Raw genomic sequence first — 22908 nt, forward strand, 5'->3', positions numbered from 1 at the left:
GTGAATGCCAAATGCATTCTGTAAATGAAATCAGGTTATGGTACCAACAGCCCTTCCGCTTCCCACCGTCGCTCCCCTCCCTGCCGCTCACCGGAGCGTAATTCCACTGTGCGCAGTGCTGGCGTTCGATCTACCGCCGGACGACAGCCTGCCGAGCCACCTCACTTACAAGATTCGTCAGAACGCCTCTCTGACGGCCAACACAGCGGTGGTGCGCGACCGCGCCTGGCTGCCCGGCCCCAGGAGCTGGGACTACAACTACTACGAGTTCGGATTCTCCTGGCTGCAGGTTAGCGTCGCTGCGACCGGCACACTGGTAGTGATCAGAAAGATGTTTTTTTTAGGATGACTTTTTCGATTTACTGACATTTACTGCTTTCAAATTCTATGGGCTACTATCAAAGTTATTTGGTTGTCCAATAGCAGGAGCATTATGGACGATTAACGCGCTGCCTTGTGTTTTGGCTGATCAACAAAGCGCATAGACTCATGAAACTGTGATGAGAATTGTCAGAGCTCTGCTAACTCCTCGGTCTCCCTGGCTGTTGCGACTAGCCGACAATTTATCCGTGTTTTTATTTAGTGGTCCGTCATCTCAAGCCGGAGGTATTTCATCTGGAAAGCCGCGAGAAAATATGTGTTCAGCGATATTTAGTTGCAGTGAGAACGAGCGAATGTAAATCATGTAAAGGAAGAACCTAGGCCTCTTGCACCAAATTCCTCTTGCACCAATGCTTGGATTATTTTGCATCGTATACCCAGTCCAAGTCTCAAATGTAACAATGTACGTGCAAAATTTAGTAAGCACATGTAGGATTATGTATTGGGCAATAGCAAACAAATTTACCACCGTTAGATTAGCTTATTCTGAAACCGGTTTTTCGATTTTACCTAGCTAGGTAGTTTGGTGCAAGAGGCCTCGGCACTGATTTACCTGTTTGCATATACGTGAAATGCCATAGAATGAGTTAAGTGGTAAATGTTGCTTAATTTTGCTCGGAACAGTTTAAAACCTATTCAATCATGTAAACTAAAGCTGCAATGATCATGTAGTCGCTGTTGAACCGGCTCTGATGCTTTGGTGTTGAATGGAGTTAATAGAAACCGTCATTTTAACCCACATTTTTTCCCGAATGTCGGAACAGTTTTAAACTCCGTGCACTGTGCATTGTGCAATCAATTGGAAGACAGATACAAGACATGGACGAGACGAAAACGTTGAAATCCGTGCGTGGTAGAAGGCTGTGCAAGCTAACAAGAGTAAGGAGACGTGCATTGATTCTCATAGATAGTAAAGGCAGCCGAACTCAACTCGCCGAGACGCTCAAAGAACTTGATGTGGCTTTGGAAGAAATCGAAGAAGCAAACGGCAAGTATGTGGCCAGCCTCAAGGAGGAAGGCGAATTGCAGGCTGCCGAACTCTATATGAAGGATGTAAGAGAGCAGCATGAGGCTGCTGTGGTCCGCATTCAGGAGCACCTGGCAGGTAGGAAGGACGAAGCGCCTTCAGTGACTGCAGAGAGTCGCGTCTCATCTAAGGCTACTGACCCCGGCAGGGCGCGAATAACAGCACAGGTGAGGCAGCTGGAGCTCCAACAGCTTCGGCGACGACTGGAGCTGGAGAAGCAAGAACAGGATATGAGGAGAAGACGCCAGCTTCAGGAGGCTGAAGATGCGGAAGCATCTGCACGGCTGGAAGAGCGGCTGTTGAAGGACGCAGAGGGAGGTCTCAGCTGGGAGCGGAGGGACGACTTTGTCGGGGAGCCAGCTGTTCTATGCCCAGTGGATTATGAGTGCCGCCCCGTGGAAGCAGAGTCAGTGTCTCAGTGTCCAGCTAATCAAGCTAGTTCAAGACCAGCCGATCCAGTGACAAGCAGCGACTCGCCTAACTCAGCTGTGCCTCGCCATCCTACGCCTGATGACAAGAGACGATGTTCTACTCCGGGTGTAGCAGAGACAGTGCCGCAGCGTCCAACTAGTCCTCCCAGACCAGCCCATTCAGTGGTAAGCAGTGATCCACCCGACCCGGTCGTGCTTTGCCGTCCCATGCCTGAGGATGCGAGACGGTACTCTACCCCGGGTGCAGCTGCTCCGGTGCAAGTTGCCCCTGTCTACCAGCCTGAGCATCTTTTCCATCGCAGCCTCCCCAGACTCACTCTGCCCACATTCGCCGGCGACACGAGCGAGTGGGTGAACTGGTTTGCTTTGTTCCGCACTTTGGTCCATGACCAGCCAGCTCTGACCCCCACGGAGAAAATGGCTCATTTGCAGGCCGCTGTCACTGGCTTGGCCCAGAGGACCATCGGAGGGATGCTGTATAGAGGGGAGCTGTATGAGGAGGCAGTTAGAGTACTAAAGGACAGATTCGGCCGAGATGATGACATCATCCACTCCAACCTCGACAGCATCTTCTCCTGTCCGGCACCTTCTCATCTCGATCCTGCCAGCCTGGAACAGTTTCAAGCCACAGTCCACTGCGCTGTAGTAGTGTTCCAGAGTCTGGGGCATGACGGTGACCTGTACAGTTATGAGAATTTGAGACGTGTGGTAGAGAAGCTACCGACTGAACTGAAGAGAGAGTGGGGTGAACATGTCTTAAACCTCGAACCAGAGAAGCCCAGCCTGCTCCATCTAGACTCTTGGCTGTGCAGACAGGTCAGGATCGCGCTGAACTTCGCGGCTGTTTCTCAACAGCATGGAGGGCGGTCAGCCGAAAAGAAGCGTGAAGCAAAGACGCAGGGAGCCAGTGGAGAACATGCTCTTCAGCGGACGGCTCTGGCGACTGAAGCACAGAACAGAGCCGGCAAGACTTGCATCTGCTGTGAAGCTGCCCATGACGTTACTGTATGCCCCGCATTCCTCAGCAAGTCAGTGGATGAGAGAGCTGCCTTTGTTGCTAGCTCAGGTGCCTGCTTCTTCTGTTTAAAGACAGGTCACGCCGTCAGAAAGTGCCGCTTTGCAAGGCGATGTGGCATCGAGGGTTGTGAAATGAGGCACCATCTGGTGTTGCACGGCAGCAGGAGGGTCGGTCTCGGTACAGAGGCCAGCCGGTCGGTGCCGAGCTCAGAGCCTGATGGCCAACGGGTGGTTGCTGCGTCGTCACTGCCTGTGGAACAGGTCACTACTCTTCTCCAGGTTGTGGAGGTCACCGTCGTCGGCCAGAACGGCAAGACCAGGAAGGTATGTGCGCTGCTAGACCCAGGATCACAAACTTCTCTCGTTGCAGAAGATGTCGTGGAAGAACTCGGACTCCAGGGGGAGCGCCAAACTTTGCGACTGAGAAATGTTGAAGGGAATGGCTCCCAGCAGCGCACGAGACGTCTGCAGTTAAATCTGCTGACTGAGGGAGAGGAAGTCTACTCTGTTTCAGTGCCAGAAGCCTTCTCAATAAAGGAGATCAATCTTACTGTGCCGCATTATCCTGCAAAACAGTGGCGGCATGTGCATGATCTGAAGCTGCCGGACTGCCGTGGGCGCAAGGTGGAACTCCTACTCGGAGCTAACGTGATTGAGGCGGTCCTACAGCTAGAAGTGAGAACCGGCAGCCCCGGTGACCCTGTCGCGATCAGAACTGTGTTCGGTTGGACACTGACAGGCTCTGTAGCTGGACTCGTTCCCGGACAGATGCGTGATGTTATGCTGATTCATCACTCATCTGAGGAGTCCCAGTTGTGTGCAGCGATAAGCGACTGGTGGACGACTGAGTCGTTTGGGAGCATGTTTGAAGGCCAGGCGTCTTATTCTCAGAAGGACACTCGAGCCCAGACTATGCTCGATAGCACCACGAAGCTGCAAGATGGTCGCTACGAAGTAGGACTCCTCTGGAAACAAGAAGACACGAAGATGCCTGACAATCGCAAGATGGCAGAGAGGCGACTGGAGTCGCTGGAGAGGAGCCTGTCGCGGGATCCTACGAGAGCAGCAGCGTACGAAGAAGCTCTGATGGGCTATGTCGCAAAGAATCACGCTCGCAAGGTCTCCTCGGAAGAACTGTTGAAGAACAGAGACAAGAGATGGCTGCTACCGCACCATGCGGTGGTCAGCGCAAACAAGACCAAAGTGCGAGTTGTGTTCGACGCAGCGGCCCAGTTCTCTGGCGTATCTCTCAACGATGTCTTGTTAACCGGCCCAGACCTCCTCCGGAACTTGGTTGGTGTCCTGTTGCGCCACAAGGGAGGAGTGTGGGAGCGACTAGTATCCTCGGTCAAGCGTGCTCTGCGGGTCGTGCTCGGAAACCAGTGCGTCTCAGAAGAAGTGTTGTGTACTGTACTGACGGAGATTGAGTTTGTACTCAATAGCCGTCCGCTGACCTATGTCAGCACGGACATTGGTGACCCGGAGCCCCTCACTCCGAACCACTTCGTCTTGGGCTACCCGGAGGCCGCCTTCCCGCCTGGCATCTTCGCTGAAAGTGATGTCCTCGGCCGTGGAAAGTGGCGGCAGTCCCAAGCACTCGCCGATCAGCTATGGCGAAGGTGGCAGAAAGAATACCTACCACTGCTGATTCAACGGAAGAAGTGGGTGCGTGAAACCCGAGATCTACAAGTTGGTGATGTCGTCCTCATGGTGGATCAAGAGTCGCCCAGAGGTTACTGGCCGCTGGCGAGGATCACAGAAGTAACCACAAGCGATGATGGTCGAGTGCGCTCAGTGTCGCTGCAGACGGCAAGAGGATCCGTCTACCGTCGTCCGGCAAACAAAGTTTGCTTCTTGGAAAGTTGTGAGAGATCCCAGTGAAGCGGGAGTGGAGCTGAGCTGAAAGCTTGAGCGCTCGGGCAGTAAGTTGGAGGATGTGCATGCTGCAAATCAATGGACTAAAGGGCAGTGTTCGTGTCATGTCATATAGGCCAGTAGTCGCACGTATTATTGGTGTTCTACCCAGTAGAACACTGGGGGGAGTGTTGCGACTAGCCGACAATTTATCCGTGTTTTTATTTAGTGGTCCGTCATCTCAAGCCGGAGGTATTTCATCTGGAAAGCCGCGAGAAAATATTTGTTCAGCGATATTTAGTTGCAGTGAGAACGAGCGAATGTAAATCATGTAAAGGAAGAACGGCACTGATTTACCTGTTTGCATATACGTGAAATGCCATAGAATGAGTTAAGTGGTAAATGTGGCTTAATTTTGCTCGGAACAGTTTAAAACCTATTCAATCATGTAAACTAAAGCTGCAATGATCATGTAGTCGCTGTTGAACCGGCTCTGATGCTTTGGTGTTGAATGGAGTTAATAGAAACCGTCATTTTAACCCACATTTTTTCCCGAATGTCGGAACACTGGCCACCGCCCGTGGGCCCGCACCTGTCCCCCGGCACCTAGCGGAGCCCGTGGTGACCTCGCCAACTTCAGCCCTCGCAATGTCTCCCCTCTGATCGCTGTCCCCCGCCCTCTCCACAGGACCTGGTGGAGCGCACGGTGACCTCTCTGACCCCCCCCCCCCCCCTGTTTCCCCAGGACCTGGTGGAGCGCGCGGTGACCTCTCTGCACGCCGGCCGGCCGGTGCTGGAGCCGGCCTCGGCCGTCCAAGAGATGCCCTACCCGTGCTTCATCCGCGACTCGTTCTTGTTCTACCTGCAGACGGTGATGCCGCTGTGCGTCACCCTCGGATGGGTGTGCGGTGTGACGCTGCAGGTGCTGCTACTGGTGCAGGAGAGAGAGGACCGGCTCAGAGAGGTGAGTGGAAAGAGGGAGAGGGGAGGATTGGAAAGAGGGAAGGGCCAGGGAGGTGAGGAGGAAGTACTTAGGACCAGCCAGAGAGGCCGGGATGGCACCGAAAGGTTAAGACCAGTAATCGGGACGAGGACAGACTCAGATGAGTTACTGTGATTGGCTAATCATAGGTAGTAATCAGGTAGGTAGCAGGTAGTGATCAGGTAGTTAGGTAGTGATCACTTACCGTTGACCGCTCGCTACTGGTCATTGACCTTTACTACTAACCTCTGACAACTAACCTCTAACCGCTGACTTCTAACCACTGACCACTCTCCGTCAGGTGATGCTAACGCTCGGTATCAGCGTATCAGCGGTGCGCCTCTCCTGGGTCCTGACGGCGCTGGTGGTGACGCTGCCCTCGGTGGTGGCTGTGACGCTGGTGCTCTGCTACGGCGGCATCCTGCGCTACAGCAGTGTCTCCCTCGTGTTCTGTCTGCTGATGCTGTTCGCCGCCGACAACATCGCCGTGGCGTGAGTGAATATTGATCGACCTGGGGTCGGGGCTTTTTCGGTCGACTGCTGACGTCTGGAATATAGGAGGGAGGAGACTAGGCGTGGATTGGGTGCTCAATTATTAGTGGTGTGCGAATGGTGAAGTGCCAACGTTTTTGTATGGCTCATGGTGGCTTTAACATGACCATTTGATTTTTTACCGCTTTGCTGTCGTTAACTGAGCTAATTGTAAACGTGTCATGTATGGTTTGAATAGTAAGTTTTTGTCAAATAATATACTGTTGAAGAATCATATGACTGCAGTCGTAACATTCAGATCTTTGAACGGTAATCGTAAAATAATCATCACTTAATTGCCCTACCGTCATCATGTGCGCCTTCTCACTGCCAAATGCCAATCGGTCCCGTCGTCTCTCCGACAGCCACCTGCTGAGCGCGCTGTGTCCGGGCCGGGCGCGGACGGCCGCCGCCGCCTCCACCATTCTCTACTTCCTGGCCTACGTGCCCTACATCTACGTGTCGGTCATCGAGAACACGGCCATGCAGCCCGTCTCCACACCCGTCAAAGTCATCACGGTCAGTTATAGCGGTGGTGAAGGGACGCTCAAGGCGGTTCTGCTACTTATGTAGATTAAGTTGTTTCACATTGAAACGCTACGGGTGCCTATACGCACATTGGCTCAGGCGGCGGCTTAAATCATCTTAATCAAGGGCGTGTTTGTACGCCGTGGGCCCTCTCAGGGCTATGGCAACTAGCTAGCTAGTGATAAGTCTAAGTGAAGGGCAGCTCTCTTTTTATCCTGATTGCGAAGTTCGATTGGAGCCGCTTTCGCTTGTGCCTTCATTCATGACCGTAGACCGTACTGGTGAGTTCACCCAGCATAAATGACCCTTGGTTATGACCAATGTCTTCCTGGCTGATATCACGTGCAGCTGACCTATATCCGCTCTCCTCCCGTCGGCAGTGTCTGCTCTCTCCATCAGCGTTCAACCTGGCGTTCAAGTACGTGGGCTTCTACGAGCAGCAGGGCAGCGGGGTGGACTGGAGCACGTGGACGGTGTCGCCGGTAGAGAACGACCAGTTCAGCCTGGCGCTGACTATGCTGCTCATGCTGCTAGATATCCTGCTGTACGCTGTGATCATCTGGTACGCCGAGGCCGTCTGCCCAGGTACGATTCGCTGTGTCACACTCTCAGAATAATCCGTGCAGGTTGTCAATGCCATTGATTTTCGCGTTGGCTTTTACCAACGCTGGTTCTTATAGAGCCCACTGAAATAAAGCTAAACGAAATTAATGAGCGACGGATTTGAGCATGGCTGGCTGACCCTGATGCCTCCGTTCCCACCCAGACCCATTTCGGAACTATTGTTGATGTGCTCGTTCTTCCGCGCTGCCTCGGATGTTTTCTCGTCTAATGCCTACGCTTGTGACTGCAGTATTGCAGCTTCCATGAGTCTCCCAGCTGGTGGATCCACCACTCTTTCTCCCGGTTCCAGTGGAAGTTACCAGTCACCTCTGACCCTCTCCCTCCCCCAGACGCGGCCGGTGTACCATGCCAGCCGTCAATCGTCACTCACATGTGCCTCTCCTTCCCCAGGCTCGGCCGGCGTGCCCCAGCCGTGGTATTTCCCCGTTACGGTCCGGTACTGGTGTCCGTCGGTGGCGAGGAACAGCGACAGACGAGCTGGAGAGGAGGGGAGCGGCGCAGAAGAGGGACCAACAGAGGACGGTACGGGCTAGTCGCCCCACTATGTAGTTGCTGTAATTGAATGTTAAATCACTATTAGTTTCTCGTAGACGCTTCTAACTAGCCTCTTCTATTCAGGGATCTGACCTAGTTAGGTGTCGCTTTGCTCTGTCAAGTGAATGGCTCTAAGGTGTTCTGATCTTGATGGCCTGACCCGACGTAAGCTGTTGTCTGTAGGTTGTACAATAACCCAGACTAGTCGAGTAGTAAAGTAATCTTGGGCTAGTCTGCTCACTGCTCAGGTGCTCAATGTCCTGACCGGGGTCCTCTCCCGCAGCCCTCAGACGACGCCGATCTGCTCACAAATCTAACCCGCCTCCCGTCCCACAGGCGAAGCTGGTCTGCTCAGTGAGCGCGAGCCCTCCGACCTGAAGCTGGCTGTAGAACTCAGCGGTGTCAGCTGGAGGTTCCGAGGTCAGCCCCGGCCCGCCGTGGACCGTCTGAGTCTGCGGCTGTATCAGGGGCAGGTCACCGCACTACTGGGGCACAACGGAGCCGGGAAAACCACCACCATGTGAGAATGGGAACGGGAGCACCGGCTGGACAAACGCCCTTTAACAGTGTAATGTTATATGCAGGGATGCGGAGCCGTGGAAATTTCAGACGGCTCCGGCTCCGGCTCCGGCTCCGGAGAAAAAATCGGCTCCGGCTCCGGCTCCGGCTCCGGGTAAAATGTTATGGCGGCTCCGGCTCCGGCTCCGGCTCCGAGTAAAATGGTCCGGCTCCGGCGGCTCCGGCTCCGACTCAGTACATCCCCTATGCAATCAATTAAATACGGGTGGAAGAAAAAATGGATTGGTTATACGCGTTACTCTTTGCCATGACCGGCTCACCGCGTCCCCGCGCAAACGCACCTCGGAGAGAACTGGCAGAACAAAGGACTAGGAAGCGATGGCATTGGAAACGCAGTCGCCGCGAATTAGAGTTCACTGAACCATCGTAAGCTGACACCCGTCTCGGCTGCATTGGGGGGGAGGGGGGGGGGGAAGAGACGGTGCTGGGAGTCGCAGTCCACTGCACTGGCTTCAAAACAATGGCCGTCACCTGATGACCGGTCCTCATGTTCTGGGGATGCAGTAGACGTGGGGGGGGAGGGGGAGGAGCAGACAGGAAGTTGATCGCGTACTGTGGGATACTGGGGATATTCGGCTTTTTTCATTCACTTGATGGCCCATGACGTACTTACCATATGTTTTACTGCCTTGTACTGTCAAAGCGAACTAAGCCAATTATTTTTTTTCCTCTTCAAAAATAAAAAGGAGCCGGAGTCGCCCCCTTTTTGGCGGCTCCGGCTCCGGCTCCGGCTCCGGGCTATATCATTTCACGGCTCCGGCTCCGGCTCCGGCTCCGGGCAAAATATGCCGGCTCCGGCGGCTCCGGCTCCGACTCCGGCTCCGGCTCCGCATCCCTGGTTATATGTGACGCTAAAGATACGCTGTTTGAGACAGGGCAGTTGCAGTTAATATGTCCAGTGTGATATTTGTACAGTTTAAACGGCTTTAGTCGCTACAGCTATCCGATTATGCTGTGTAGGGAGCGCAGGGTTACACCAACAGAAGAATCGGGCACGGACGGTTATATGTCGTACGCAAGCCGAGCTTGAAGCATTATGCTCCAGCTTCAGGTCGACGATGTGTGGTGTGCTTCCTTACATAGTGGGCTCTGGTGGTGGACCACCCCTGTCCCTGTCCCCAGGTCTCTGCTGTGCGGCCTGCTACCCTGCCAGTCGGGCACAGTGATTGAGTGCGGTGTAATATGTACGGTCTCAGTGACTGTATACGGTCTCCCGCTGTCCCCAGGTCAATGCTCTGCGGCCTGCTGCCCTGCCAGTCGGGCTCAGTGACGGTGTACGGTGTAGTATGTACGCCGTACGGTCTCATTGACTGTACTGTCTCTCTCTGCCCCAGGTCAATGTTGTGCGACCTGCTGCCCTGCCAGTCGGGCTCAGTGACTGTACTGTCTCTCTCTCCATATCCTCAGGTCGATGCTGTGCGGTCTCCTACCCTGCCAGTCGGGCTCAGTGTAGTCTCTCCCTGCCCTCAGGTCTATGTTATGCGGCCTGCTCCCCTGCCAGTCCAGCCCAGTGACTGTGTGCGGTGTAGTATGTACGGTCTTAGTGACTGTACTGTCTCGCTCTCCCTCAGGTCGATGCTCTGCGGTCTCCTCCCCTGCCAGTCGGGCTCGGTGACGGTTTACGGTCTGGACACGCGCCGCGAGCTCTCCGAGGTACGCCGCGCGCTCGGCTTCTGCCCCCAGCAGGATGTACTGGTGGACGGCCTCACTCCGGCGGAGCACCTCTGGATGTACGCCAGGGTCCGCGGCGCCACTGATGATGAGGCGGATATGGAGGTCATCAGGTCAGTCTGGTGGGGATGTTACAGGGAGGTTGGGGGTTTCACGCACGGGAGGATAGGTCATCAGTGATCGTTAAGGAAAACAGCTTGTCAGCGCGGGGGGGGGGGGGGGAGGGGCAACTAGCGGATCTTTACAATACCGGGATGGCATGCAGTGAAGTCGCAAAAGGTCCGTTCTAAAGAGATTCACTGTCACGTTGTTTGTCACGATCAGGGCTTGGGACTCTGACTTTGTCGATGTTCACGAATCAATATGATTCATCTGCGTGAAGCAAAATCGAAGTGACTCGTTTTTAGTGTGTCCTCCCGGCTCACTAGATAGCCTTTTTAGTTGCGCATTTCCGCAACCGCATCACTGCATAAATCGTTACTGACCAGTTGACTTTGGGCGTGCAGTAATATTGGCCCACCTAGTCTAATCCACCCCTCCCTTCCTCCACCCAGTGTTCTGGCCGACATCGACCTGCTGACCCGGCGTGACCTGGACGTGCGCCACCTGTCGGGCGGCCAGCGGCGCAAACTGTCGGTGGCTATCGCCTTCCTGGGCGGCAGCCGGTGCATCGTTCTCGACGAACCGACGGCCGGCGTCGACCCGCACTCGCGCAGGGCCATCTGGAGGCTCATTGCCAAGTACAAACACGGTGAGAGTGACGTCCACTGCTAGTTTTTGTGCCGGGGAGGGCTGGGATGGGGGAATGTAGGTACTGCTCGGTGTGCTTTTATCAGCTTCAGGTGATTGAATGTTCAACCCGTCCGTCGTTTCCAATCCTCAGGATGTTTAAATCCTCCACGCCGCAACCCTCGGTCCGGGCTGGACAGGCACCTTAATCTCATGCGGGCGGTCCCCCAATGGAGCGCACCGCTGCTCCCAAGGGAGCCCACCCGTAGCCGGGTGCAGAGAGTGCTTGAGGGGCTGGTCGGCCTGTCCATTCGGACGGGCTCAGTGTTGACTCTCTAGTGCCTGCCCAGACCAGTGTCTCTCCGTAATTCCTATCATCCTCCCGGCTCTGAAATGGTCTTGTCAGATCAAAAGGGCCTAACCCAAGGCGCCCAACCCAATGAAACAAACAAATTGAATGAAAGATTTTCGTCCGGTGCTCGGTTTCGCGAGTGATCTGCTAATGTTTCCAGATGGTTCATTTGTGTCTTAGGTTTGGGAAGTTTTTATTATCGCCAGGCACCTACTCCATAGTTGAATATAATTTACACTGGTAATGGAAAGCCTAGTAATTCAGCAACTTTTCATTATAATCAATATTTGGAGCCCCGGTTCCTCGCCGCCCGCGTGGCCTAATGGATAAGGCGTCGGTCTCCTAAACCGAAGATTGGGGGTTCGAGTCCCCCCGTGGGTACACCGCTTTTCGTCTGTATTACTTGCGCTGTCTGCTTTTAGCGCCAAGGGAAGGACCGGGTGAGAGAAGTTGCGGTCTTGGCAATATCAATTTAACCGTAGTCACTTCTAACACTACGTTTCATCTCACTACTCTCACGAACTTTGTGAAGCGTACGAGGTGATATGAGTTCGGGAATAGGTGTGAAGAGCGCCACCTACCGTCTCTTGGCGCCACTACGTAGACTGTAGACTGAGAGCATTACAGCTCTCACACGTCTGACGCCGTGAATTGCATACTAATTTCACTGCACTCATATCACGAGCACTGAGGGCACAGCCTTGATCCATCTCCCTCTGACAGCGAGCTGGCTAAGGGAGGGGCACTGGTCAAATATGGGGCGACATATCTGCGCTTGGGTGGGGTAGGGAGGGGGAGGGGGTAGGTTAGGCCAGGGAGCGAGTGTAGGAGCCGCTACTGCACTCCGAATACTACCTCCTTATTTATACGGCGATTGTGTATGTGCGGACCGTCCTATGACCCTGTAACATGGTATTTTAGGCAGAAACATATCAGTCTGTGTCTCTCGGAACGGCTTATTGACCTGTATTATGACGTTTCAGGTCGGACCATCCTACTCTGCACCCACCACATGGAGGAGGCCGACATGCTCAGTAACAGGATCGCCATCGTCGCTGATGGACGGGTGAGTGCCAAAACGTGTGGAGAGTGGATGAGGACAGACTAGTGGATAATCAAGTGACGAATAAACGCTTTCGGGGTGCGCTCAGAGGGGGATTAGACGTCCGCAGAGGGCTGTCAGAATATGACGGCAGCTACATACACGTAGAAGATGGTCATGAAAACAGAATGTGATGCTGCATAGACAGTAGACACCCAGATGGGTGGCATTTCTTTGAGGAATTAGGAACGAAACGACACGGATAACGGTCAAATAAGGATAGTCATTAGTCATCTCACGGGGGGTGGCTGCCACAGAACTTAAGCGAGCAGGTAACGGCCAGTGAATATGTATTATTCCGCTGTATGTCCTCGCTGGTCTTAGCTGATGTGCTGCCCCTCTGACCCCTCTGGTCCTTCTTTTCTTCACGTGAATTCCGTTGACCCTCGCCCACGTGGTCTTCAGGTGTGACGTATGTACCCCGTAGACCAAATCCAGTTCCCGGCGCGCCGCTAACCACCTTTCCATCGGTTTACAGGTGCGCTGTGTCGGCTCCCCGATGTTCCTGCGCCGTCAGCTGGGCGCCGACTATCACCTGCACGTGGTACGCACCGTCGCGACCTCCATCCCTGGAGAGGGACAGAATGAACCAACATCCAGGCCTGGAGAGGGAGAGGAGGGACTGACCTCCGGCCCTGGAGAGGGAGAGGATAAGCTCCTGACCTCCAACCCTGGAGAGGGAGAGGAGGGAACACAGATTGCATCACTGGCCACTCCAGAGGTCACCAATGTCACCGAGTCGTCACCAGAGGTCACCAGGTCACTCCCGGGCGTCACAGAGGTCACCGGAGCGACGAGCCACCTGACAGCGACAGAGGACTCCGCTGTCGATAGGTGAGTTATGGGATTGGTTATTGATGTTTGTGTCGTAGATGGTCTCGACTTCTGCAGTTCTGTTCATATTAGAAACAATGCTCGTAAGATGGAGAATGGAGATACAGCTGCTTAATTATTGACCGCTCATAATGTGCTGATCTAAGCAGTTTGTAAACTAAGCGTCAACATTGTACATGGTTTGTGGTGCCCGAGAATATGTTTTTGATTCATGGTTTGTGGTGCCCGAGAATTGCCCCACATGTTCATTGTGTCGATGTGACAGGCTTCTCCAATGGCCAAGAAAGCATCCCGAATAACCAGCTGTGACTGTTTGCCACCAGTAACGCGGCGTCGGTGCTTTTGCTGCTGCGGCGCCGCTGCGCCGGGGTCCGCCTGCTGCGCACCTCCGCCCACGAGCTGCACTTTCTGCTGCCGCCCGTGGCGGCGGCGGGGGCGGCGGCGGGCGGCAGTGGGCTGCCCAAGCTGCTGGAGGAGCTGCAGCGTCACGGCTGCCGGCTGGGCGTCACCAGCTACGGCCTACAGACCACATCCATGGAGGACGTCTTTCTCAGGCTCACACGGCACTCGAACGGTTAGTGATGGCGCGGGGGACGAGGAATGGGAGCAGGCACAGGCCACGTCAGAGATAGGCGCCAGTGGTACGGGTTGTTGTTGTTGTGAACGGATTGTTGTGTATCCAAGCTCCGCTGTCACAAACAATATACAATTATCGCTGTGCATTTGACCATTAACCGTTTATTAACTTCTAACGCTTCCGTCTCCTTCCAGGCGCCCCAGAACCGCCGCCCGACCCGGACTCGGACCGGGCGACCCCTCCGCCGTGTGACGTCACCTCTGCAGCTGACGTCACACCGCGCAGTGACGTCACCGAGCCGCCGCTGTCGGACCGCCGTCTGCTGTGGCAGCAATTCGTTGCCGTGCTGTTCAAACGGTTCTACTGTACGCGAAGAAATTGGTCACTTCTTATTAGTCAGGTGAGAAAGCAGGTCATTTTGTCACGGTAGACTGCATCATTGCCGGTGTGGACAGCAAGGATGGCATTATTGTTGTTTTGCGTTTGTCCTGCTGTTGCTGTGTGTTGAAGGTTGCGATGCGCTTATTCTTAGCCAAACCTGCCCTACCAGCCTCCAAACAGTCAAATACGCTTCCGTTCTCCCGTTCCGTCAGGTGCTGTTGCCGGCGTTTTTCACGTTCCTGGCCATGTCGGTGGCTATCGTGGCGCCGGTGGTGACGGACAAGCCGGCGCTGGTGATGGCGCCCACGCAGTACTTCAACTACAGCTGGCCCGATGTGGTGCCCGTCGCCAGCAACCGGCTCGACGTGCTCAACCCGGGGTGAGTACAGATGGGGAGGGGCTGACTGAACTGATCCCGAGGTCAGTGTGCAGGGGAGGGGCTGCTGAACCCGGGGGAGTGCAGGGGAGGGTCTGAGCTGGACCCGGGGTCAGTGGGCTGGAAATGTTGAGAGGGGGGCGGGGCTGGAGAAGTGTCTGGAAGGATTGGACTACATGAAACCGGGGCTAGAGTTAGATGCGCTCAGTGGCTTTCTGGGGCTAGTTCAGAGGGTGAAGCGAAGGAGCGATCAGTAGGCTGTCCTGCTGGGTATCCAGTAGGGTGACACTTATTTGTAGGGGGAAATCCCAAAATGAATATTTCAACGCGCGAAAGCCTGCACATGGTGTGAAACTATGAGAAAACACCTCCCGTGAAGTTTCAGGTCAATCGGACATATATAAGAGGTGCCCCAAAGCCAATATGGCGTCTGATGCCCTCTTCTGCTTCCTCCCCCCAACACGTCGCATAGCTCGAGCCTCGGCGGTGACCCCACAGATTGCAGCTGCGCTCGATCGAACAAGAACATCTAACCGGAGTGTTGTCCACATCCTCCACGCTGCTGCTGAGGCGTACAACCCAATCTCTCAGAACCTTGTAGTCAACCGGGAGTCGATCCAACGACACCGGAGGGAGGCGCGTCAGGGAGGATGAGGCGAAGGAGATCCGGAAGACGTTTGCTCCGGGCGTACCCCTCGTCGCCCATTGGGACGGAAAGATCGTCGACGATATCACCAGCACAAAGGCATCTGAACGCCTTCCCATCCTCGTTTCTGGGGATGGCGTTAACAAGCTCATGGGAGTCCCACGCTTGCCCAGCGGGAAGGGTGACGATGTTGCCACCGCGGTTGTCAGCTGCCTGGAGGATCGGGGCGTCGCCGAACGCGTTGTGGGAATGTCTTTCGACACTACCGCTTCCAACATCGGCGTGCGCGGCGGAGCTTGTACTTACGTCCAACAGCGACTCGGGCGGAATCTCCTCCACCTGGCCTGCCGGCACCATATTCTTGAGATCGTGGCCGACAAAACGTTCGGCACCTGTCTCGCACCGTCGTCTGGGCCCGATATCCAACTATTTAAACACTTCAAAGCCGAATGGGAATCCATCGACCAGGCGATGTTCGAGCCAATCGAGCCGATCCCGTCCACCAGTGACGAAGTCATTATGTTCTGCAAGGAGAAACTTGCAGTACGCAGCATCGGGATGACTATCGAGAACTCCTCAACTTGACGATCGTTGTCTTGGGTGGCGTTCCCCCTGGAGGAATCAGGATGTCCAAGCCCGGAGACTACCACCGCGCTGGATGGATGGGCAAACTGATATACGCATTGAAGATCTTATTCCGCTGACAGTTCAAGCTCACCAAGGCGGCGGAGAAGAACTTGGCCCGCTTCGTCCTCTTCTTCGCGACGCTGTATGTACCAGCGTGGTACGAAGCCCCGCTGGCAGCCCGTGCTCCGGCCCAGGACCTATCTTTCTACCGCTCACTCTTATCCTACGAGGACGAGGAAATCGCAAGGGAAGCATCGAAGGCGTTTGGGCGTTATCTCTGGTACATTTCCGAGGAGCTGGTGTCGCTCGCTCTGTTCGACGTGAGGACCACGTTGGAGGAGAAGAGGCTGATCGTGCCTGCCTTTGGCCGCGACGGCGCAGAAGATCCGCCCAAGCGGATTTCACTGGAGCCTGACCTGACTGTACTGACGAGGAAGACGCTGCATCGCTTCGTCAAGCTCCAAGTTTCTCGTGGACGCCCTTGGCCCGTCGTAATTCCTTGGGGTGGACCCGGCCGAGTGGCCGGAACGCCAGGACTACCAGCTCGCCCGCCGCCGAGCCGAGTCCTTCAAGGTTGTCAACGATTTTGCCGAACGGGGCGTGGCTCTGATTCAGAGCTACAGCGCCATCCTCACGAAGGATGAGGAACAAAGTTCCTTCTTCAGGTCGTCGAGGAACATCGACGTCGTTTCCGCGACGTCCGCAAGTCGACACTAGATGAGTACAGTCTACAGCAGAAGTAATGTGGGGTTTCAGTCATGGGTATGTTCTGCTTCTGAAGCTTAGGAACGATTAGCCAGACTACAATGAAACTTTGAATGTAGCTTATATGTATCGTCACCCTTGCAGCTACAACTTTAGCTATTGACATCTTCTTTTCGATCACTCCGCATTAAACAATCGCCAGTCAAAGCCAACCGTTGAGATTGGTAAAACCCTACATTACTTTAGCGGTGGGCTGTACCTGTGATTGGGATTTTGGTTCCTATGAGACCCCCAGCGAGGATCGAATGTACGCAGGTCAGCATGGTGTGCTTTTTTGTGTGCCAGGTGTGCCTTTTTCACTTTTTGTCGGGACCCCATCGACGGTCTAATACACGCAGGTCAGCGTGGTGTGCCTTTTTGTGTGTCAGTGTGTCTTTTTGACTTTTTGTCGGGGAACATCGGCACTTCCCAGACGTGCGCTATTCGACGTTAGCTGAGCAGCAATGAGTGGGATTTAGGCTCCCATGAAACCCCCAGTCAGAGGCTAATACACGCCGGTCAGGGTGGTGTGCCTTCATGACAGCGCGTGTCAGGTGTATCTTTTTAACAATTTGCCATTGGTTGTTGGAGGGGTGGGAATTTTTTATCGACGTTTTACACCCCTAACGATTCGTTTAAAGCCAAATTGCATGTGCACTTTATCAAAAATTGAATTAAAAATGCGCTATCTATTTTTGGTGTACGTTTCCAAAAAATTGGCTTTGGGGCACCTCTTAAATATGTTCGATCGATGTGAAAATTCACAGGAGGTATTTTCTCATGGTTTCACACCATACCCACTACCCAGGCCTTCGCTCCTGAAAAATCAAAAGTTCAAAAATAAGTGTCACCCTAGTATCCAGGTCTCGGGACTACCCGTCCCGTATCCAATCACACAAATTACGTCCCGTTTCGTATTGCAGCATGCGCACCATTACTTTCTTATCGTTCTCGGATACGACGTCCCTGCCTCTCCTTCTCAGGTTCACCACCGACGCGCCTTCCACTAACGTGTCTCACACGCTGCGCCTGGTCTCCGGACTGGGAGCCACCTGTGTCCTCCGGGACCCGCATAACGCCAGCGCCGGCTTCGACCCGCTCTGTGACACCGTCCGGCATCACGGAGGTGAGTCTGACACCGTGTGACACTATATGACACCGTCAGTGACACCGCGGCGGTGAGTCTGACACTGACAGTGACACCGTGTGACACCTTCTGTGACACCGTGAGACACCACGGAGGTATCACATCGTGTGAGCCACGGACTTTGACACCGTAATTTGCTTGCATCGCAAGCCAACGTTACGAACTGTCGTATTTTCGCTGATTATCTCATGTTAACCCTATTAGTGGCAGGCTCCTGGCTACCCCATATTAGTGGCAGGGGGGGCTGTTTACGACCCCCCCCTTGATATCTCGAGATCTAACCGGCCGATTTTCAAAATTCAAACGGCATTCGATTTGGCTCAACGAGATCTACATTTCTAAAAAAAAAAAAAAAATTAAAAAATGTCAATAGGGGGGTAGAGGGGGGTAAAAACGGGCAAATTGCAGATACATTTTAGACTGTTTATCACGGCCAGGTTTCTGAACCAATCTTAACGCAACTTTTGCCGATCGATAGAGAATGAACCAGGAATTCACATGGATCCTAAAAATATGCATTTTCAAAAATCATAGGCGGATACAGATCATTGAGATTGGGGGTACACAAAAAGTATAGTAAATAAGGTTTTTGTTGGTACTGTTTCTAAAAAGGGTGGCAATGGTCTTGTTATGTTACAATTTTCTTATGAGAGAACGACTAAAATTGTATTGGTCATGCATAGGCGGTGTCAGGGCACCTATGTTGGGAGGTAAAAAATAACCCCCCTTTTTGGACTCCTGGATCCGCCTATTATAGCAAAAACGTGTCAAAAGAGGATGCACAATAACTTTGTATATGTTATCACATGATACCTTTCATTCACTGTTCGTAAAACTGGTGCAGCATTATGATCTTCGCCCAAATGACTCGCTTCACGAATAGGACCCCCAATTCCCAGTGCTCTGGAGCCGCCCCTGGTAAAGTTATGAACTTGAAATTTTCAGGGAATGTGCCCAATTTAGTTTTAGGAAAAGTCAGAAAATTTCAGCATCGTAGCTTCAGCGGTTTCGGAGATATTTCCGAAAAACCTGAGGGGTGGATAAAAACAACCCCCCCCCCTGCCACTAATAGGGTTAATCAGGTTCAGTTCACGGTATTATTCCCCAGTTCCTGTTTTAACGTTGCCTTTTATCTCACTCGCTCCGTTTCAGATGTATCGGGTCATCACGTGTTCCGACGGCGGGAGAGGTCATTGGCCCATAGGAGCCGTCGGTCGGCCGGTCATCTCACCACGCTGCCCCCGAGCCAACAGAGGTGAGGCACTGCACCCGCATGGAGACTCGTCAAAGCATGATACATTGCATAAGGTGCTCGTGAAATCGTCCCTTTACTTTTATCCCGTTTTACAGCTGGTCATTTACATAAGTGCTCAACTTGTCCCTTCACTGCTTCGGAATATTAAGTATGACGCCGTCGTTTTGTGATTGTCTTTTATTTCTGAATGTCATGACGGTGCCATCGCCATCTCTCCTCTTTCTCATCGCTACCCCTTCTCTCCTCTCTTCTCGCTCTGACCCGCTTTGTTTCGTCCGACTGTACCCCGAGTGCCGGTGCGCCGGCCACTTTCTACCTCCCTCTCCCCCTGATTCTAACTCACCCCGTTCCCTAAGATTCTACCCAGACTGCCAAGCGTGCCTGGCTTAGGGCGCTCTCTCCCTTCTCTCCCGCTCTGACTCTCTCCCTATCCCTCAGACTGTACCCGGAGTGCCGGTGTCGCGCGGACGGCGCCGGCCAGGAGTGTCGTGTGGGTAGACTGGCTCTCTCCCTCTCTCCCTGTGTGTCTGATTCTCCCCGCCCCACCCCTCAGACTGTACCCTGAGTGCCGATGTCGCGCGGACGGCGCCGGCCAGGAGTGTCGTGTGGGCGGATACTCCCTGCCCGTCTCCTGGCCGGTGACGACTGGAGACCTGCTGCAGAATATCACCGGGCAGCCGGAGACGGAGTTCTACCGGGCCACCACCGATATCTACCGGTGAGGGTGGGGGTGGGGCAGTCGGAGACGGAGTTCTACCGGGCCACTACCGATATCTACCGGTGAGGGTGGGGGTGGGACAGCCGGAGACACAGTTCTACCGGACGACCACCGATATCTACCGGTGAGGGTGGGGGATGGGACAGCCGGAGACAGAGTTCTACCGGGCGACTACCGATATCTACCGGTGAGGGTGGGAGTGGTATGGACTGTGCGGGCTGAACTCTACCGGGCCACTACCGATATCTGGGGCATTCCACGATAGATCGTACCAGGCCCGTCACCCTCATCTCTCAGATTTTAATGAAAATCGGTCCTAGGGGTAATCATAGGCCCCAAAGACGCCTGGCAAAATATCAGACTTCTCAGATCAAAACTTTTTGAGTTATATTGCATTACATTTTTTTAACTTCGGTATGTAACGGTGAGTTTGATGGCCTATAACTCAAGAACGGGTTAAGCAACCAACAAAAAGTAAACAACACTAAGCTTGCGATGAATCAAAAATTAATATTACAATTTAAAAATTCCAAAGAAAAAATTTCATTGTTGAGCAAAAACCTGAATCTTCTTTCATTTGCCTCTAATGACTTTTGGGACCAAAATTTTTCACATTTTTATTTTTTCAAAATAATTTTCATGTCATTGCAAATCGACATACAAAAAATTAGAAAGGTGTTCTTTCTATAAGTTCCTCATTTTCCCGCAAACAAAATGAGTTTCGGAGGGGTTGATACGACCCCAGCACGCCGTTTCGCTTCTAATAGAGCTAGAGCCTCGCGGAAAAAACGAGCGTGTGTGCCGTTACAAGTCGCAGCGATTGATACCCGATTTTAAGGTCTCAGGTTAACCGGAAGCGTCTGAGGTCAGGTCACGTGACTGAAGTTACGGGTTCGGTTTTTAGTAAATAACTTCGCAAAAAATGGCCGCAGAGCCGCGATTTTGGCATCATTGTGTTCGCCTAGCTCAGGTGCATCGAATGGTATACTTTTTGCTAGGGTGAGGTCAACTTAAGTAGTTGACCTTGGGTCAAGGTCAGGTCAGAGCCCCTCAGGTCACGAAGCTGGGCAAAGGGTATCATATGGCATATCATTCGATTCGGAAGGTCTTCCCGAGTCCATTGGTGGCTTTCCCGACTCTCTAGCTCCATTTGATCGGGAGTTATTGACGAAAAACGCGTACGACCCTAGTGACGTCATAAATGACGTTACGCAAGGTTAACAATGCAAAAGTAAAGCATTGGACTTTGCAAGGAGTGCATGAAATCACGATACCATGTACGTGGGATAGTTTTAGATCATTCTCGGCGCCAAAATAACAGTTTTTATATTTCCCCATTGATTTATAACAGTGATGTCACGTGACCGACCTGATCTCATGTAACCTTGAAAAATTCCCAGGTATACAAGTTGTGAGACCTCTGGAGGACACCATGTATGCGTCCTGTAGCTTTCATCTCGGAAAGCTATGGTCATTGGCGTCCAAAACAATGTCAGAACCAAACAGCCTTTTTCACCCTCGTGCTTATAGGAAAGAGGGTTGAATGAACCCTCTTTTCACTTTTTTCAGATGACTCAGACTTGAATTGAAATTTCAGTGACCCGTGATGTCACTAGGCAGCTTTACCACGCCATTTGTAAGCTCCCCTCCCGAAATCACTATTCGAAACCGTTATCGTGACGTAAAATAAATACATTTATAGAAAGAACACCTTCCTAATTTTTTGCATACTTCTTAACAATGAGCCAAATATTTTTTCAAAGAAATAAAAATTCAAAAAAAATTGGTCCCAAAGTCCAAAAAATACAAATGAAAGAAAACTCGATATGTCATATATCAAAAACAGCGTATTTTTCGAAATTTCAAAAATACATATAAATCTCTGTTTCATTGCAAGTTCAATGTTATATAACATTTGGCATTTGAATAATCCGTCTTAGAGTTACAGCCTGCCAAACTTAGCGCTGCAAAGCAAGATCCAAAAAATGTTATACACCATAACTCAAAAAATACTTATCTGATAAGCCTGAAATTGTCACAGGTGGATTCAGAGCCCCTGATTACCCCAGAGACCAATTCTCGTCAAATTCCGAGAGATGAGGGTGTCAAATTGGAAAAAAGTGGTACGATCTATCGTGGAATGCCCCATCTACCGGTGAGGGTGGGGGGTGGATCAGCCGGAGACGGAGTTCTACCGGGCCACCACCGATATCTACCGGTGAGGGTGAGGATACTAGTATAGACTGTGTGGACAGAATTGTATTGGGTTCTACCGAGTCGCCACCAACACTTTCTGGTGACTCAGGTGATGGTTTGAGTGATACGGGTCGAGCTATACTGAGTTCTACCAGCGTAGCGAAACACATTATTGTTATGCTCTAGTCTCATCAGTGCGGAAGGCCTCATTCTGCTCATTCTGATTCTCTCAGTCTGATCAGTCTAACCTCTCCCTCTCCTGCAGACTGCGACGTTACGGCGGTCTCAGTCTCGTCAGTCTGCCCCAGCCTGACCAGTCTGACCTTCTCCCTGTCCGGCAGACTGCGACGATACGGCGGTCTCAGTCTGGGTCTGGTACACGACGTGACGCCGCCCCAGTTCGGACAAGGTCTGTCCACCCGACTGAGACGCACCGCGGTCCGTCGACTAGCGAAGGCCTGGTTCAACAACAAGGGATTCCACGCGGTACCGGCGTTTGTGAACGCTATCAACAACGCCGTGCTGCGGGCGAACCTGCCGGCGTCGGCTGGAGACCCGGCGGGATACGGTGAGTGGGGGAAGGAGGGCGAGAGGGAAGGAGCTAGAGATAAAGAGGCTATTTGAGGAGGATGAGTGGCGTGCCAGGGGCTTTTATACCTCTCAACACTTCAACAGTGCTGTCTACTTACCCAACGGCCAACATATCTCTCCTCTGGTCAGGGTCAGTTATCTGAAATGTGGAAATATGTCAACTCCTGTCGTGGACCAGCACCCCGAGTCCCGACTGAGCCCATATCTGTCTCTTTCCTCTCTTCAGGTATCACGTGTGTGAACCACCCGCTGCCACGTACGAGTACCTTCTTCCTGGAGGAGCAGATTCGCCAGGGAACGGACGTGCTGATCGCACTAATGGTGCTGGTGGCTCAGAGCTTCGTACCGGCCTCGCTGGTACTGGCTCTGGTGCAGGAGCGGCGGCGACGCACCAAGCATTTACAGCTGCTCTGTGGGCTGGACGGCACCGTCTACTGGCTGGCCAACTACTGCTGGGACCTGGTCAGTGGCAGA

General features: G+C 53.0%; 1 protein-coding gene and 1 non-coding gene across 2 annotated transcripts in view; both read left to right on the plus strand.

The window, feature by feature from the left end:
- The window catches only part of LOC122371566 (ATP-binding cassette sub-family A member 2-like), a 54153-nt gene that overhangs the window by 17089 nt on the left and 14156 nt on the right, over positions 1 to 22908 (plus strand). Inside the window, exons 10-28 of the mRNA XM_043347985.1 lie at positions 117 to 289; positions 5456 to 5674; positions 5994 to 6184; positions 6589 to 6742; positions 7132 to 7336; positions 7766 to 7897; positions 8246 to 8429; positions 10060 to 10272; positions 10714 to 10910; positions 12224 to 12306; positions 12821 to 13176; positions 13500 to 13750; positions 13948 to 14153; positions 14347 to 14513; positions 17511 to 17653; positions 18827 to 18929; positions 19483 to 19647; positions 22185 to 22411; positions 22661 to 22896. Of these exons, the coding sequence (XP_043203920.1) occupies positions 117 to 289; positions 5456 to 5674; positions 5994 to 6184; positions 6589 to 6742; positions 7132 to 7336; positions 7766 to 7897; positions 8246 to 8429; positions 10060 to 10272; positions 10714 to 10910; positions 12224 to 12306; positions 12821 to 13176; positions 13500 to 13750; positions 13948 to 14153; positions 14347 to 14513; positions 17511 to 17653; positions 18827 to 18929; positions 19483 to 19647; positions 22185 to 22411; positions 22661 to 22896 (3605 nt within the window). The remainder of the gene's footprint in view (positions 1 to 116; positions 290 to 5455; positions 5675 to 5993; positions 6185 to 6588; positions 6743 to 7131; positions 7337 to 7765; positions 7898 to 8245; positions 8430 to 10059; positions 10273 to 10713; positions 10911 to 12223; positions 12307 to 12820; positions 13177 to 13499; positions 13751 to 13947; positions 14154 to 14346; positions 14514 to 17510; positions 17654 to 18826; positions 18930 to 19482; positions 19648 to 22184; positions 22412 to 22660; positions 22897 to 22908) is intronic.
- Positions 11549 to 11621, plus strand: Trnar-ccu. The gene has a single exon. It is a non-coding gene; the product is annotated as a tRNA-Arg (tRNA).

This window comes from Amphibalanus amphitrite, unplaced genomic scaffold (genome assembly GCF_019059575.1).
Source record: "Amphibalanus amphitrite isolate SeventyFive unplaced genomic scaffold, NRLGWU_Aamphi_draft 001259F_arrow, whole genome shotgun sequence".
In the NCBI taxonomy this organism is placed as follows: Eukaryota; Metazoa; Arthropoda; class Thecostraca; order Balanomorpha; family Balanidae; genus Amphibalanus; species Amphibalanus amphitrite.